This window comes from Chinchilla lanigera, unplaced genomic scaffold (assembly GCF_000276665.1).
Source record: "Chinchilla lanigera isolate Chin_1 unplaced genomic scaffold, ChiLan1.0 scaffold00036, whole genome shotgun sequence".
In the NCBI taxonomy this organism is placed as follows: domain Eukaryota; kingdom Metazoa; phylum Chordata; class Mammalia; order Rodentia; family Chinchillidae; genus Chinchilla; species Chinchilla lanigera.
The window spans coordinates 2,881,867-2,898,675 of NW_004955437.1; the positions used below are offsets into that span (position 1 = coordinate 2,881,867).

The 16,809-nt window shown below is 46.9% G+C and overlaps 1 protein-coding gene across 1 annotated transcript in view; it reads left to right on the plus strand.

Annotated features, from left to right (window-relative positions):
• Positions 1-16,809, plus strand: part of Uhrf1bp1 (UHRF1 binding protein 1) — a 60,530-nt gene that overhangs the window by 37,323 nt on the left and 6,398 nt on the right. Inside the window, exons 7-16 of the mRNA XM_005390117.2 lie at positions 257-397; positions 993-1,163; positions 1,737-1,947; positions 7,952-8,038; positions 8,530-8,700; positions 9,278-9,417; positions 9,813-9,954; positions 10,322-10,515; positions 10,727-12,174; positions 15,880-16,076. Of these exons, the coding sequence (XP_005390174.1) occupies positions 257-397; positions 993-1,163; positions 1,737-1,947; positions 7,952-8,038; positions 8,530-8,700; positions 9,278-9,417; positions 9,813-9,954; positions 10,322-10,515; positions 10,727-12,174; positions 15,880-16,076 (2,902 nt within the window). The remainder of the gene's footprint in view (positions 1-256; positions 398-992; positions 1,164-1,736; positions 1,948-7,951; positions 8,039-8,529; positions 8,701-9,277; positions 9,418-9,812; positions 9,955-10,321; positions 10,516-10,726; positions 12,175-15,879; positions 16,077-16,809) is intronic.

Consider the following 16,809-nt stretch of genomic DNA (forward strand, 5'->3'; position numbering starts at 1 on the left):
AAAAAAAAAAAAAAAAAAAAGATCCCAGCTGAAATTGGTGGGCATCTCTGCCTTGCCAATTTTCCCGTTAGAATCCTTGCCTCTTGGTTAATCTCAGTCATAGAATTATGTGAGTTTGGGACTGGGGATTTAGCTCAGCGGCATAGCGCCTGCTTGGCAAGCGCGAGGTTGTGAGTTCAATTCCTGGTACTGGGAAAAAAAACCAAAAAAAAATAAAAAATAAAGAATTATGTGAATTTACTTGTTCTCTTTCCAGGTTTTAACATTTAAGGAAATAACTTGGCAGACCCTTCGAATTGAGGCAGATGCTACAGATAATAGTGACCAGGACTCCATAACTACCCCATTGAGGCTTATTACCAACCAAGGCAGGATCCAGATAGCCCTCAAGAGAAGAGTGAGTGTCTCTCTGTCCTCGTGAGTGTCTCTCTAGACAGTCTGGGATTTGGCATTCCCACACTGTTTGGAGCATTAGTGGTCCCTGGAGTGACAGCTGAAGGGAGAGGACCTGCAGTTCGGGGTTGTATGGTACTCACCAGTGAGAAAACGTTTCCTTCTCTTTGTTTTCTTAACTTTGGAAATCACAGTTTTTACCCACATTGCGATGTTGACAAGTTGATTATTGGTGCTTTTGGTTAATCAAGCCAGCTTGCGTAGTTTTGTAAGAAATAGGCTTTTCAAAGGGCTTGATTCTTCCCCTTCACATCCTGGAGAGTGAAAAGCCACCTCTAAAACTGATTGGGAGCCGGGCATGGTGCGTGCCTGTAATCCCAGCACTCGGGAGGCTGAGGCAGGAGGATCTTTGCAAATTTGAGACCAGCTTGGGCTACAAAGTGAGCTCAAGGCCAGCCTGAACTGCATAACAAGACCCTGTCTCAAAAAGACCAAAAAAAAGAAAGAAAGAAAGAAAAAACAACCACTCCCCTAACTGGGAAGTCATGTGAGTTGGAATGGTGCCAGGTGACAAACCCCATGTTCCCTGTGGCTCCCAGACCAAAGACTGCAATGTGGTGGCTTCCAAGCTGATGTTCCTGCTGGATGACCTGCTGTGGGTGCTCACTGACTCACAGCTCAAGGCTATGATGAAGTACGCGGAGTCCCTGAGTGAGGCCATGGAGAAGTCAGCCCAGCAGAGGAAGAGCCTGGCTCCCGAGCCTGTGCAGGTGGGAGACAAAGTGGACACCCTTGGTGGGGCTGGGGAGATGGTGGGCCAGGCCTTACCTGCACCTGGAGCATCTGTGACTCCGGGCTGCTGCTGGCTTTGTGAGCCCCTGTAATGGAGTGTTTATTCTGCTCAGTGGGTGCCTCCTGTGTGGGTCCCTCCTGGGTGTTCGGAAGACGGTGCTAGCCACTGGGAAGGAAAGTAGAATAGCCATCTTGCTCTGTCCTTGGGGCCCTCACTAGTCTGAATGTTGGACCGCAGACGAGTTGGGGTATGGCGTGCTGAGTGATGTGACAGAGGTAAACGCTGTGCCTGAGAGTGCAGAGAGGAGGCATCACTGAAGAGCATTCAGGGAAGGCTTCACAGGGCAGGTGTTCTGCATAGGCTGGCACATGCTGGCTCATGACAGCCTGGAGGGCAACGGGAGTCTGAGAGCCAAGTGCGCTGGCAGGCAGGCAGGCGGGAAGAAGGAGCATCTTGCCAGTGTGAGGTTTTATTCAGCTGGGGCTAACACTTACAGCCTGGGGAGGAGCCTTGCAGGGTCTGGACGGCCCTTTTTCTCGGTCACATGTAGGTCACTCCGCCTGCTCCCACTGCCCAGCAGTCCTGGGCCCAGGCATTTGGTGGCAGCCAGGGCAACAGCAGCAGCAGCAGCAGCAGCAGCAGCAGCAGCAGCCGCCTCAGCCAATACTTCGAGAAATTTGATGTGAAGGAGTCCTCCTACCACCTGCTCATCTCCCGCCTGGACCTGCACATCTGTGACGATAGCCAGTCTCGAGAGCCAGGTACCGTGAAGCCCACCTGGCTTGGGTGGGGCCCCAACCCTGATGAGCCCTGGGCAGAGCCTGGGCGGGGCTGTTCTCCGGAGGAGCCAAGGAGTCTCTCCGCTGGTTTCATTGCTTGGGCCACAGCCCTCCTGTGCGGGCTCTGTCAGTGTGAGGCTTTGCTCTTCGGGGTGCCGTGGCGCCGCCTGTCACACTCAACAGTGCAGATGTCAGTCTCTCCCCACTAAATCAGGATTTTTTTTTTTCCTTTTCAGTGCTAGGGGTGGAACCCAGGGCCTTTACGCTGAACTAGCGCCAGCCCTTTTTATTATTTTATGTTTAGATGGCGCCTCCTGGAGTGCTGGGATTGCGGGTGTGCACCATCACACCTGGCTAAATCAGAACCTTCAAGTGTCTACACTTGAAGCAATATTGAACTTTTTTTTTCCTCCCTGAAGTCCCTCTGGCAATGCTGCTGCTTGCTGGAGGTTGAGAACTATTGGCATAAAATTTGAGGAAGTTAAATTCAGCTACAGGAAGCCTCAGAACTTTCAGGGCTTTTTTGGTGGTTGTGGTTGTTGTTAGCTGAGGATTGAACCCAGAACCTTGGGTATACTAAGCCCATGTTCTACCACCCAGCTGTGAAGGTCAAAGGCACAGAATTTTTTAGATTTTAAAAATCAGTTTAAATATATATTGTGTGCAGTATATTCTTACCAAGCAGCGAGTTATGCCCTGTTCTTGTCGTACTTAGAATAGTTGTCACGCACACAAACAGATTTATTCAGAATGAACAAGGTAATTGATTTGCTTCTTTTTTTTTATAATCCTTGAAAAAAATCACTTAACCTTTTGCTTAATTTCTCTGAGTTTCCTCATTTGTAAAATTGGGTGAAATCATCTGTTAGTCATTTACCTTGAAGACTGTTGCCTGGCTTAAATGAGATAATCTCCTGGATTGGAGGATATGTGTGTGTGTGTGTGTGTGTGTGTATGTGTAATCTTGGGGATTGAATTGGAGGATGTGTGTGCGTGTGTGTGTAATCTTGGGGATTGAATTGGAGGATGTGTGTGTGTGTGTGTGTGTGTGTGTGTGTATAATCTTGGGGATTGAACCCAGGGCCTTTGCACTGAGCTTTTTATGTTGAGACAACATCTCACAAAGTTTCCCAGGTTGGGCTTGCTCCCGTGATGTGCTTTTCTCAAGGATGCTGGGATTACCGGCATGTGCCACCACACCTGGCTTGGAGGACCCTTAATTATAAGCAGATGTTACGCTTTATTACTCTGCTGCTCATTCTACTTTTTTTTTTTTTTTATCTTTTTGTATTGGGAATTGAACCCAGGGACACTTTACCACTGAGCTACAATCCCTGGCCCTTTTAAAAGCTACATTTTATTTTGAAATAGGATCTTGCTAAATTGCCTGGATGGAATTTGACTTTGAGGTTCTCCTGCCTCAGCTTCCCAAAGTGGTGGAAGTATAGGCATGTGCCACTGTGCATGGCTTCATTCTTTCAATAATGTCTCTATATTGTCTTTACATTTGCATATCCTTCCAGGTCTTGGTTGTGGATGTTTATATCTGGTAAATTTTTCTTTAGCTGCTTTTTCTTCCCTAAAGGATATACTTGCCATTTATGTGTGTATGGGGGTGTAGGTATGTGTGTGTTTGTGTGTATATATGTGTGCATGGTACTGGGGGTTGAATCCAGGGAGCACTAAGTTGCATCCCTAGCTCTTTTTATTTGGAGATAAATTTGCTAAATTTCTCAGTGATCTGGAACTTACTATCCTCCTGCCTTAGCCTCCTAAGTAGATGGAATTGTAGCTATGTGCAACCATATCTTTATGCTGCCCCCCTTTTGAGACAGGACCTCACAATATAGCAGAGACCAACCCAGGTGTGGCGGTGGACACGTGCAATCCCAGCACTCAGGAGGCTGAGGCAGGAGGATTGTTGTGAGTTTGAGGCCAGCCTGGGCTACAAAGTGAGCTCAAGCCCTGCCTGAAATGCATAGGGAGACCCTATCTCAAAAAGGTAGATAGATAGATAGATAAAAAATGGAAGTAAGTAAAATTAATTTTGAGCGGGTACTGGGAATTGAACTCAGGACCTTGCACTTGTCAGACAGGCGCTGTGCTGCTGAGCTGTATCACCAGGCCTTAACAATTCATTTTAATTAAAAAATACATTAATTCTTCATGTGCACTAACCACATTTCAAATGTTCAATATAATCTATAAACCGTAGAACATGTCTGTCATCATAGAAAGTTCTGTAGGACCGGGCTGCTGTAGAGACTTCTTGAAGGTGACACCTGGTGCTTTTGTCACAAGGTGCTCTGGTAGCCAGGTGTTTGTATTGCTGGCCAACATGTTCACTTGTCCCTTGGTATGAGAAGGGACTTGAGTGGGAACTGATGGGTTCCTTGGGTCAGCTTGGCTTGAGGTGTCATAATTTTGTCTCTTAAAATCAAGTTGGAGTTGGGCATGGTGGCGCACACCTGTGACCTCAGCCCTCGAGAGATTGAGGTGGGAGGATTGCCATGAGTTTGGGGACAGCGTGGACTACACAGAGAGACTCTGTCTTAAAAACAAGAAAACAAAAACAAAAAAAAACCCAAAACAAAAAAATCAAATTGGAGCTGTTGGTGACAGAAGGGGAAAAGAATCACTGGCCTCTTTGTAGCTGTTTTCTTTCAGAATAAAACCTGTGAACCATAGACTTCCCCCACCTCTCTTGAGGCCAGGCTACTTTCCTCCCACCGGCTCACTGGAGAATTGGTTGCAGGGTTGGTTGGTTCATTGGTTGGTTATTTATTTATTTATTTATTTAATTTATTTATTTAGAGGCAGGGTCTTGTTGTCCAAGCTGGGTTGAATCCTTCAACTCTTGATCTTCCTGCTTTAGGCTCACATGTAGCTGGGATTATAGGCATGCACCACCATTCCCGTCTTTGAAAATGTTGATATTTATGTACACTTTTACCATTTATGTCTTATGAATGATGGTGTGTACAGTTAGGTTGGTAATTGTTCTGTTTGATTTTGATTGTAGATCCTATTTCAGTATGCTTGGTCATGTGGTCTGCTGTCCTTTTAGCTTTAAATAGCACCAATGGACAGAGTATGGTTGTGGAACCCTCTTCCCGTAGCCTAGGCCATGCAGTTTTCACATGAAATGATATCACTGTCAGGTGAAGAGTGGCCTTTTCGTTTAAACAGCTTTATTGAGAGGTAATTAATATACCCTGCAGTTCTTTTAGGTTACACAACATTGATGATTAGTGTCCTTCCATTTGTTCAGAGTTGTACAATCATTACTACAACCTAATTTTGGGACATTTTTATCCCTCTAACCCGTACCCGTTAGCTGTATTCTCTTTTTGGTAGCCCTAAGCAAGCGCTAATCTTTTTGTCTTGGTGTTTGTCTACTCTAGAAGTTGGAAATTGGTTTCAAGGGTTGGGAAGGTCTGAGAAATAATAGTTTTGTGGCCTTCCAAAACTTAACCCTGACAAAATCTCTTTCTCAGGGATTTAATTTTTCCTGTTGGGTTTTCATGGGTATCACATGAGCAGTATTGACCTTGAATTCGTGGATAGTACACAAAATCTTGGAAGATCTGCGCTACAGCTGTGGCAAGTAGATGGCTATGATCAGAAGACTCTCTTTATGGAGTGCTAGATCTCAAAGCTGTACAGCAAGGGATGGCCTGCTCATGCCTGTTGGCTGCCACTGGCTGCATGCTAATGTGATTCTCAGTATTTCTGTGATTTGCACTTTGAAGATTAAATGAAAATAATTTAAGTCTCTAAAAGTTGTTCAAGCCTTTATTAGTTTAGTCAGTTGCTCAAAGGAAAAAAGGTTGACAATATCTGAATGAGTATCTAATAGCTAGTTTAAGAGTGACTCTCATATCAGGCACAAGGTAAACCTTCAACTCTTGTAGTGGCACAGGCTTATAATCTCAGCATGTGGGAGGCTGAAGCAGGAGGATGGCATGTTGAAGGCCGGCTTGGGTTGCATGGTGAGGCCCTGTCTCAAAAAACCAAGGAAAAGAGGCTGGGGATTTAGCTCAGTGGCACAGCACCTGCCTGGCAACTGCAAGGTTGTGAGTTTGATTCCCGGTACTGGAAAAAAAACAAATAAACAAACAAACAAAAAAAAAAATCAAGGAAAAAGAAAAAAGAAAAAAAGTTAGAAGTTCAGTAAAAACAATTGTCAAAATTTTAGTTGTTTTACTTTTATTGAAAAAAATAAATTTGAATAATTATAATTTTGATTATATGGCTATTATGTATTTATATAAATTGCTAATTTATATAGCAATGTATACATTACAGTTTATATAAATAATCACATTATACATTATCAGCAAATATAGTTATAATATAAGATAAATTTTTTTTGGTTTTTGAGATAGGGTCTTGCTATATAGTCTAGGGTGGCCTTGAACTCGAGGTGATCCTCCTGCCTCAGCCTCTTGAGTGCTGGGATTACAGGTAATTACTTTAAAATACTTCATTTTACTTAAAATCTACTTGTGTTTCTTAACCCTGGATTGAAGAAAGAAAAAGCTTTGTATATATACTTTTAATATGTGAAGCACAGGTAAATATTATATACACACACAGATATAGAGGAAGGCTCAATTCAGAAAAAAAGTCTAAAATGGTTCTTTGCTGGGAGAGGTCATTATGAAAGAAAGGTTGAAAAGCAGAAACTCGTGTAGGTGTTTCTCTTGGTAGGTAGGTGACTAGTCTAGATTTTGGGATAGTGAAGTCTATATTGGATCCCTATTACCTGCTTGTTGGAAGTCTACCAGCTTATATCTAGAAGCTTCTGTGGTGTTTCCTTCCATGGAGTCTGTGGTGTTTTTCCTCAAATTTAGTGTCTCCAATCTACAAGGCTCTGTGCTAGATACACCAGTAGGGGTCAGGGTGGAACTACAAAATAGGATAGGGGGGCTGGGGATTTAGCTCAGTGGCACAGTGCCTGCCTGGCAAGTGCAAGGTCATGAGTTCGATTCCTGGTACCGGAAAAAATAAAAAAAAAAACCAAAAAAACAGACAAAAATAGGATAGGTCAGATTACAAACATACACACACACACACACACACACACACACGGAAGAAATAGTTCCTGCTTTACAGTTTTTTAGTCTAATTGGAGAGAGAGAAACATGAATAGTTCATTTACTTAGTAAGAATTCAGTGTAAACTCAAGACAAATATGTTTGACTTACTGCTAAAAGTTCCAGTCTTCCTATAGTATCCTACATTTTTAATGTCCCTGTTTGTGCATTGCTTTTAGTGTTCCACAAAGGTGTGTAGGTATAGTTCGTCATAATTAACTGGTATTGCAGTTGAAGCTCTGTGCCAGCATGTCAAGGGAAATAATATGGGTTCTGATTTTTGTTTTGTTTTGTTTTTAACTTTTGTTGTTGTTGTTGTTGTTGTAGGGGGAGAATCTGGCTTATGCTTCTCCAAGTGTTGTGCAGAGATACAGCAGTACTAATATTGTTAGGGTTGGGGAAGCAATCAGTCAAGAGTGTGTCTGTGGGAAGCGTAGGATGAAAATTCCTGAATCACCTCCTGAACTACAGGGTGGCGCACACCTGTAATCCCAGCATTTGGGAGGCTGAGACGGGAAGATCACCACGAGTTCAAGGCCAACCTGAACTACATAACAAGACCTTGTCCCAAAAGACCAAAAATAAATAAATGAAATTCAGTTCACTTCCTGAATCACAATTTTTCATTTTCTTTTGCTTTTGTGGAAATCTGGCAGCCACTTAGAGACCACGGACTATACTTTTTGTGGATCTTTTAGAACCTATCCACCGACTATTGCAAGTCCAAAGAGGAAGCCGCAGCCTTGCAAGTCACCTGACGTTAGGGCCTTTCGGCGGCACTGTTATTGGCTGGGATTGGCGCTGGCACCAGGGCACTTGTGAGTGCTCTGGTAGTGGTTCGGCTGCTCTGCTCCTGCTGCACCTGTTCACCTGCATTTCTTTCACAGGTGTCTCTGCAAACAGACTCATGGGTGGCGCCATGCAGCTTACTTTCCGCAAGATGGCATTTGACTATTACCCGTTCCACTGGGCAGGTTAGGAGAACTCTGAATGGGGTGTGCTCTCAAGTGGTCCGAAATATTGAGGGCAGGTCTGGGGCCCATCCCTGGCTGCCCAGCAGGCGCGTGGCGGGATTGTCGCAGGTGCACAGAGAGGTGTGGGGAGTGTCCCTTCAGCAGGACAGCTTTTGGAAACCTGGATCCCGGTGCCTGATGAGAGGAAGTGGGGCAGGGAGGCGATGCCTGAGATGTTGCTTTTGGTTCCCTGCTATATCTGGAGCCTCTCCCGTGCTCCATGGTCAAGGCTGGCAGTCGCAGCCAGCCTGTGGGAGCCTGAGGGAAACATCACATGTGAAGTCCAAGAGAACTCAGGGACTCTCCCCATGGCTAATTTTTCTTATCCCAGAGAATTCTGTATTGGGGGTGAAGGGTCAGATTCTGCTGTGTGTCTGTATTTTCAGGAAGGAAAGTTTGGAACATTGGCTCATGACTTTGGGCTAAGATCTTTTAGTGTCTTTGTTCCACAGGTGATAGCTGCAAACACTGGGCTCGGCACTGCGAGGCCATGGAGACCAGAGGCCAGTGGGCCCAGAAGCTGGTGACGGAATTCCAGACTAAGATGGAGAAGTGGCATGAAGAGGCGGGGCTGAAGACGTCCTGGCACCTGGGGGTGGATGCTCCCTTCCGGAGAAAAGCAGGTTGGATATTAGGAACTGGGGGACTTCCGTTGCTTAGCCGCTTGCCGTGTATCTTTGAATAACCAGTGGGATAAAGCAATGGAGTAGCTAGTTAACCTGACGGTATCACAGGGAGCGACATCAGTGACATTTTCTTAATGGAGTCCTCTGTCCTCAGTAATAACTGCAGTGTTAAGGACAAGCTGTCATCACTTCTATTCAGTAGGCAGTTACTTTGGTTTTCAGCATAGCTTTGAGTTCCACCCAGTGTTCAGTTCTTTTCTATTTAGAGCATTAATGATTTTAGGAGTTTTTTCCTTTGAGGTGCTGGGGATTGAACCCAGTGCATCACACATGCTAGGGAAGTGCTCTACTACTGACGTAGACCTCCAGTCCTTTTCATCTTTTTGAGACAGTTCTACTAAATTGCTTGGGCTGGCCTTGAATTTATGCCTCCTCCTGCCTCAGCATCCCGAATAGCTGGGATTATAGGCATATACTATCATAATCTCTGCTCTTAAGATTTTTACTTTGCTAATTTGTTCCTAAAAAGAGCTGAATGTATGTTGATTCTCTTTCCTACCTTATGTCTATGTAGCTTCTCTCTCCAGTCCTCAAAAGCACCCTCTTGAAAGGATGCCCTCACGGGGCCGGCAGGCTGCCTTCCGACCTCCAGCATGGCATCGCCTGCGCTCTAGCTGCATGGTTGTGCGAGTGGATGACCTGGACATCCACCAGGTGAGGACGTGGGCAAGCTTGGCTGGGAGGCAGTGCCACAGCCTGCTGGGAAGACAGCGGGAGCTGTGGGCACAAACTGGCATCCGGGAACTGTTTGCCTCCTGTCTGGGTAGATTGACAGTTTGGTCTCTTTTGTTCTGACTGTGGCTGCTGAGAAGAGGACATGTGGGAATTCTCCCAGTTTTCCTCCAGGTGCCCTAGCACAGCCTCCTGCTAATGTGGGGCGGTGTGAGGCTGGTGTGAGAGCAGCTGGGATGTGTGAGAAGCACTGTGTTCCCACGACGGGCTCGGCTTCGGGGGTGGTATGGCTCCTAGGAGGCCTCACACTCCTTCGAGGAAGCTGCCTTCTAGGCTGGGGCTACTGCAGGTGCTAACGGGAAGTTGTGGTTGCTCAGGTTTCTACAGCTGGACAGCCAAGCAAGAAGCCTTCTACACTCCTTTCCTGCAGCCGCAAGCTCCACAGCCTGCCCGCTCAGGTCTCTGCAATTCATGTCGAGTTCACCGAGTATTACTTCCCGGATAACCAGGAGCTCCCAGGTGCGCACGGGGCTGGCCACGTGTGTCCAGATCACATTCTTCACTTTCAGCTCTGGGGTCCCTATAGATTCTCATGTGTTGCTAGAGGTTTTAGGCATTTGGGTTGTTTCTGTTAACACTTTTGTTAAAAACTGTGCCCCGTGTAAATGTGTGTCTTTGCTCTTTCTCTTTTTTTTTTTTTTTTTTCTTTTTTTTTTGGTTTTTTCCCAGTAGCGAGAATCTAACTCACGACCTTGCGCTTGCCAGGCAGGCTCTGTGCTGCTGAGCTAAATCCCCAGCCCCTGCGCTCTTGATAATAAAGTAAATATTAGCTGGTAAGTAACCCAGCTGCTGCTTTACACGTGATTTTTTTTCTTCTGTTTTCCAGTTCCCTGTCCCAATCTCTACATTCAGTTAAATGGTCTGACATTTACTGTGGATCCAGTCAGCCTGCTCTGGGGAAACCTCTTCTGCCTCGATTTATACCGCAGCTTGGAGCAGTTTAAAGCTATCTATAAGCTGGAAGATTCAAGGCAGAAAGATCAACACTTGGACATCCGGCTGGATGCCTTCCGGTTGAAGGTAGGTAAAGAGTAGGGTTTTTGTCCTCTGTCGGTACCCATAACTTCATTTTTCCCGTGGCCATAATCCACAGTTCTCCTCTGCCTCTGTCCAGCTGATGGAAGCAAGAAAAGCAGGTTCACTGCCCAAATGGTTTCTTACATGTGCATTAATGGTGGTGTGCTGAGATACTCAGATGGCTAATCTGAGTTGTGTTTCATTTTCTCTGAAGGTGAGCTTCCCACTGGAGAAGCGAGAGCAGGCGAAGTTGCATCGTCCCCAGGCCCTTGTCTTCTCTTCATCTGGCATGGTTGCCACCAATACCCGTCATGCCCCACATTGTGGCTGTCCCGACCTCCAGAGTGTCTTCCGGGGTTTTGCTGCTGCTGAGTTCTTTCACTCTAATTATGATCACTTCCCCAAGGTACCTGGGGGCTTTAGCCTTCTGCACATGCTGTTTTTGCACCATGCCTTCCAGATGGATTCTGGCCTCTCCCGGCCTAGTACCTTCCCTCCCCAGAGGCCTGAGGCTTCCCAGGACCTCTGGTCCATCCACTTTACCCAGATCTCCTTGGACTTTGAGGGAACAGAGAACGTAAAAGGCCGTCCCTTGAATTTTGTGGCCCCTTTCCCCTTGTCCATGTGGGTCTGCCTGCCTCTCCGCTGGCAACAAGCCCAGGCCCGCAGGCTCCTTTTGGCCTCAGAGGGGAGGCTCAAACCATCAGCCAGTTTTGGAAGTCCTGTCCAGTCTGAGGCTCTGGCCCCCGATTCTGTGTCGCATCAGAGGTCAAAGACTGAGCATGACCTGAAGAGCCTGTCAGGCCTCACGGAAGTCACAGACATTCTAGGAGAAGGCAGTGGTGCGGCAGACAGCAAAGGGCCTCCCACAGAGCTGGAGGACGCAGCTGATGTCCATATGCTCGTGCACACCCCTGCCCACATCCGCGTGAGGCTGGACCACTACCAGTACTTGGCCTTGCTCCGCCTGAAGGACGTGCTGCAAGGGCTTCAGGAGCAGCTGGCCAAGGACACACAGGCCATGACTGGGTCTCCCCTGCAGGACCAGACAGCTTGCATTGGAGTCCTCTTCCCCAGTGCAGAGGTGGCTCTGCTCATGCATCCTGCCCCTGGGGCTGTTGATGCGGACTCTACAGGCTCAGATACCACCAGCCTCATAGATTCCGAGCTGTCTCCCTCAGAGGAGCGGGAGCCGAAGTCTGACACATCCTCAGAGCAGGGCCCCGCAAGCCCTGAGAAGGTCCTGGAGGACAGCAGCACGGAACATATAGATGCGTCCCAGGAGAGGCCACACAGCAATGGAGAGCTGCAGAACCTGGGTCCCCCGGCACAGCAGGTGGCAGGGAAGGGCCACGAGGCTGTCGAGTCCCTACAGGCCAAGAAACTGAGCAGAGCCCAGGCCTCCAGCTCTCCAGCTGTGTCGAAGTCCCCTGTGGGCAGGGATCCTGCTGTGAATGGACAGGGCGAGCCCATCCCCCTGAAGAACATTGAGGGAGAATTATCAAGTGCTATCCACATGACCAAGGACGCCACCAAGGAGGCTCTGCATGCCACCATGGACCTCACCAAGGAAGCAGTGTCCCTGACTAAGGATGCCTTCAGTCTGGGCAGAGATCGAATGACCTCCACCATGCATAAGATGTTGTCCCTACCCGCAGCCAAGTGAGTGGTTCTCTGCCTCCTTCGATCCCCATCTCTTCCATTGGTTCTGACCTTTGGGCTACTTCTCAGATGGGTCCAGGGAACACATACAATGACTTACTCAATGGTTATTGCTTCTTAGAACCAGCTTATCTTCCCTTTCACAGACCCACAGGTTCTGCCTCTGTTCTGCTGCATCACAGTAACAATCCCTGGCGTCTGTGTAATATTCTTTTCAGTGGGCTTTTTTTCTCTTTTTGAGACAGGGTCTCACTGTGCAGTTCAGGCTGGTTTTGAACTCACTTGGTAGGCCAGGCTGGCCTCAAACTCCCAATGATCCTCCTGCCTCAGCCTCCCGAGTGCTGAGATTACAGGCATGCACCACCACACCCAGCTCTTCAGTGGGCTTTTATGTAGTTATTTGTTTGATTTGATTCTCAGGGCGGTGTGGTAAGGCAGCTAACAGACATTTGTATCCCCAGTGTATAGCTCAGTGTATTTGTATCCTCAGTGTATAGCCTCAGTGGAAACTGAGGCTTGAGAGAGGATGCATTTGTCCCTTTAACAACTCATAACTAGAATAGCTGGGCCTTGGGACTTGCTCTTTATGGTACCCCTTACCAGGGTCTGCCAGAGTACCAGGGAAGGGAGAATTTCGTCCATTCCTTCAGCCATTTGTTTGTGGTGCTGGGGATCAATCCCAGGATGTCATGCTGTGCTAGGGAAGCACTCCATTACATTTGTATTTGCAAAGCATTTGTAACCTTGCCCAGTTTCTCTCACTTCCCTGAAGGAGTCTTCTTTTGTCTTTGGCTGCTGTCTTCTTCCTTTTGTCTTAAAAATGTCAGCATTCCCTAGGCTATCCACAGTCAGATCACCTTAATCATAATTTTTGTTTCTTTAAATTATAAGAATGATTTGTGCTCGTTGTGTTGACAGTGTAGGAGATCAGAAGAATGAAGAAGGAAGCTAGATGTGGTAGCTCATGACCGTAATTTCAGCTACTTGGAAGGCTGAGGCAAAAGGGTTGAAAGTTTGAGGGCAGCCTGGGCAATTTAGTGACTCCCTGCCTCAAAATTAAAAAAAGAACTGGGGGTGTTGCTTGGTGATTGAGTGCTTGCCTAGCACGTGCAAGGCTGTGGGTCTAATGTGCAAGACTGCAAAAAACAAAAGTAGAGGCAGCCACTATTTACATACAAGTTTCCTTCTCTCCCTTCCTTCCTTCCTTCCTTCCTTCCTTCCTTCCTTCCTTCCTTCCTTCTTCTTTCTTTCCTTTTCTTCCTCCCTCCCTGTTTCCCTCCCTCTCTTCTTTTCTCTCTCTCTTCTTCCTTCCTTCCTTCCTTCTTTCCTGCCTTCCTTCCTGCCTTTCTTCCTGCCTTCCTGCCTTCTTGCCTTCCTTCCTTCCTTCTCAGTCTGCAGTTCAGACTGGCCTTGCACTCACTGTGTAGCCCAGGCTGGCCTTGAACTCACTGAGATCCTCATGCCTCGGCCTCCCAGTGCTGGGATTACAGGCACTTGCCACTATCCCCAGTTCTTCCTACATCTGAGGACTGTGTTTTTTTGTTTTTTTGTTTTTTTTATAGTGCTAGGAATTGAACCCAGAGCCTTGTGAATGTTAGGCAAGTTCTCTCTCTTTTTTTTTTTTTTTCTGTCTTTTTGAGACAGGGTCTCACTATGCAGTTCAGGCTGGACTTGAGCTCACTTTATAGCCCAGGCTGGCCTCGAACTCACAATGATTCTCCTGCCTCAGCCTCCCCAGTGCTGGGATTACAGGCGTGCACCACCATGCCTGGCTATCCACTGTCATTGTTAAATGGCCTTATTTTTGTGAATATTACTCTGTTCCCATGGTAAGTACCTAAAGTCTTTCTTTCGAATATAAACCTACAAGTGAAATGACTGAGTCAAATGCTACCAGCATTTTTAAGGTTTTCGATGTGTCTGCCAAACTTTCAAGTTTGTCACAATCTGCGCTCCGAATACTGAGTTGTTTTATTTATCTCTTTACCTCTGCTGTCGCCTGTGCTCCCAGTCCTGAATGACCTCCCCTCCTCTGCTTTTTATTCGAAACCGTCTGTTAGTGTGTGGCTCTCACACCACACAGCTAAGGCCGTATGCCTTCCCAGACAGCTCTTTCTTCTTTGGGTAAGAGCATTCTGTGGCTCAGCCGCCCGAGCGTTCTAGCCCTCTGCCTCTTACACTCTTTTGCCGTGTTCTGACCATCACTCCCACATCCGTGGTTCTTCAGGTTTTAGTGTGTGTCCGCATCACACGAAGGGTTGTGAAAACATGGTTTGTTAGCTGGTGTGGGGCGGCACCCGCCTGTAATCCCAGCTGCAACAAAGGATTGCGAGTTTATTTGTCAAAACAAAACAAAAACCCAGTGCTGAAAAACCAAAACCCAGGTCGCAGAGTCCTGTCCCTGGACTGCTCTCTCAGTAGGTGTGAGATGGGCTGAGGGTTCCCACCTGCAGACCTCGCTCTTGGCGCGGGTGCTCCTGGTGTGACACGCTGCTCTGGGGAATCGCACATCGCTGTTTGCTCTTCACTCCCACATTGGGCTTTTGTAGTAAATCCTTGACATCTGCATTGAGAAACCCAGATCAGGCTGCCTAAACCACAGGCATCGTCGTGTCGTTTCTCTGCTCCAAAACCTCAGGCTTTTTCCTTACAACCCCTGACCGCTGAGTGTAGTTGGATGTGTTTTTGCTGTGGTGGCCGTACTAGGATGGAACCCAGGGCCTTGAGATGGTAGCCGAAGACTCTGCCACCGAGCCATACCCCAGCTTCTTGTGTGAGCTTCTTAGCATTGTTCTCCCAACACACCCTGTGCACACCTAGGTCGCGCTGGTCCGTAGTCTCATTCCCTGTCTGGGCTTTACCTTTTTGGTGCTGGTTTTCCCTGTTGAATGTCTTTTCTCTTTCATAGCCCTTCAAGCACTCAAATACCATCTCCTTCCACAAACCATTCCTCTTTTCATTTTCTTTTTTCAGCACTGGGTATTGAACCCAAGGAGTGTTGAATTATATCCTCAGCCCCTTTTATTTTATGTTGAGGCAGGGTCTCACTGTGTAGCCCAGGTTGACCCAAACTTGTGATCTTCCTGCCAAGCCTCCTGAGTACGTAGGGCTACAGGTGTGTGCGTGGCTCACAAAGCCATTCTTGATCTCCTTCTCATCCCTTCTCCTCTCTCATAGTGCCGGGCCTTTGGTTTGTGCCATTGTCCCACTTTGCTGGCATGTGTGACTTAACTGCCATGTAATGTTTTATGAGAATCAATTTCCTATCTCCCAATAGATGATAAATTCTTTGAGGACAGGGGCTGCTTTATCCTCAGTTTGTCCACCTTGCAGCCTGCCTTGTGCCTGATGTGGTGCCTGCATGCAGACGCTCCGCAGTCAGGACTTGTGTGAGGATTGCAGGTGGGCTCGGGCCGTCCCTGCACCAGGGTGTGGGGGGCGCATGGTTTTCGCGTCTCACTTGGCGCCATGTAACCTTGCCATTCGGTGTGGATTAGCTGTTTACACAGAACACAGCTAAAAGTGCTGGAGTAAGAATTCAGAAAGGCCAGTGGTTGAAAAATAACTTCATCTTTGATAGCAGGCAATGGGCAATACCAAGTTAATGTTCACATTAACTCTCTGAGGGGAAGCATATGGCCTTGGGGCAGCAACAAACATGACTTTCAAGCCACATTTGTTGGTTTTTGTTATTTTTAAAAACAGGGAGCCCATGGCCAGGGCAGATGAGGGGGCGGCAACCCCAATGAGTGGAGGAGCTGGCCGACTCCGATTTTTCTCCATGAAGAGGACGATGTCTCAGCAGTCATTCGATGGTGTCCTGTTGGACAACAGTGGTCCTGAAGACCGAATTTCAGTGGACAGCGATGGCAGCGACAGCCTTGTGATGCTCCTGGAGTCGGGTATGTGGGAGCAAGCTGCAGAAGCTGGAAAAGCTTCTCTGTTGCTGGTATTCAAACTAACAAGATTCAAGTGGAGCTGAGATTTGGTATGCAGACTCATTTAAGTGCTAGAGTTTGAACTCAGGGCCTTTACACGAAGCTACATTCCCAGCCTCTTTTTTACTTTTTTTTTGAGATAGGGTCTCACTGAGTTGCACAAGCTGGACTTGAATTTGTGATCCTCCTGCCTCAGCCTCCCAGAGTGTTGGGATTGTAGGTGTGCACCAGCATGCTCAGTGGACGTTTTCTTACCAAAACAAAGATGATAGAAAATGTAGTAGATCTGTGGTTCTGGCTTTATCTCTACATTTTCTAGGTTATTGGTTAATACGTGATCTCTATCACAGAAAAGGATTAAAAACAAAGGCAAAATTACCAGTCTCATAGCCACAAATTAATATAATAGGATTTGTTTCATACTGTATTTGATATCCATGGTAAGAGTGTTTGTTGTCTGGGTTTCTCTCACTTGCTCGCTTGTTCCCTCCCTCCCTCTCTTTCTTTCCCTGCTTACATATTTTATTGTTGAAAAATAACTCATTTTTTGCCTATTGAAAAAAGTGAGTAACCTTTAGGAATTAAATCAGTCACTTCTGGGAGTTATACTAGTTCTTTTACCTTATTGACGTAGAAGCATTTTTTTTTTTTTTTTTTGGTACCGGGAATCGAACTCATGACCTCAGGCTTGCCAGGC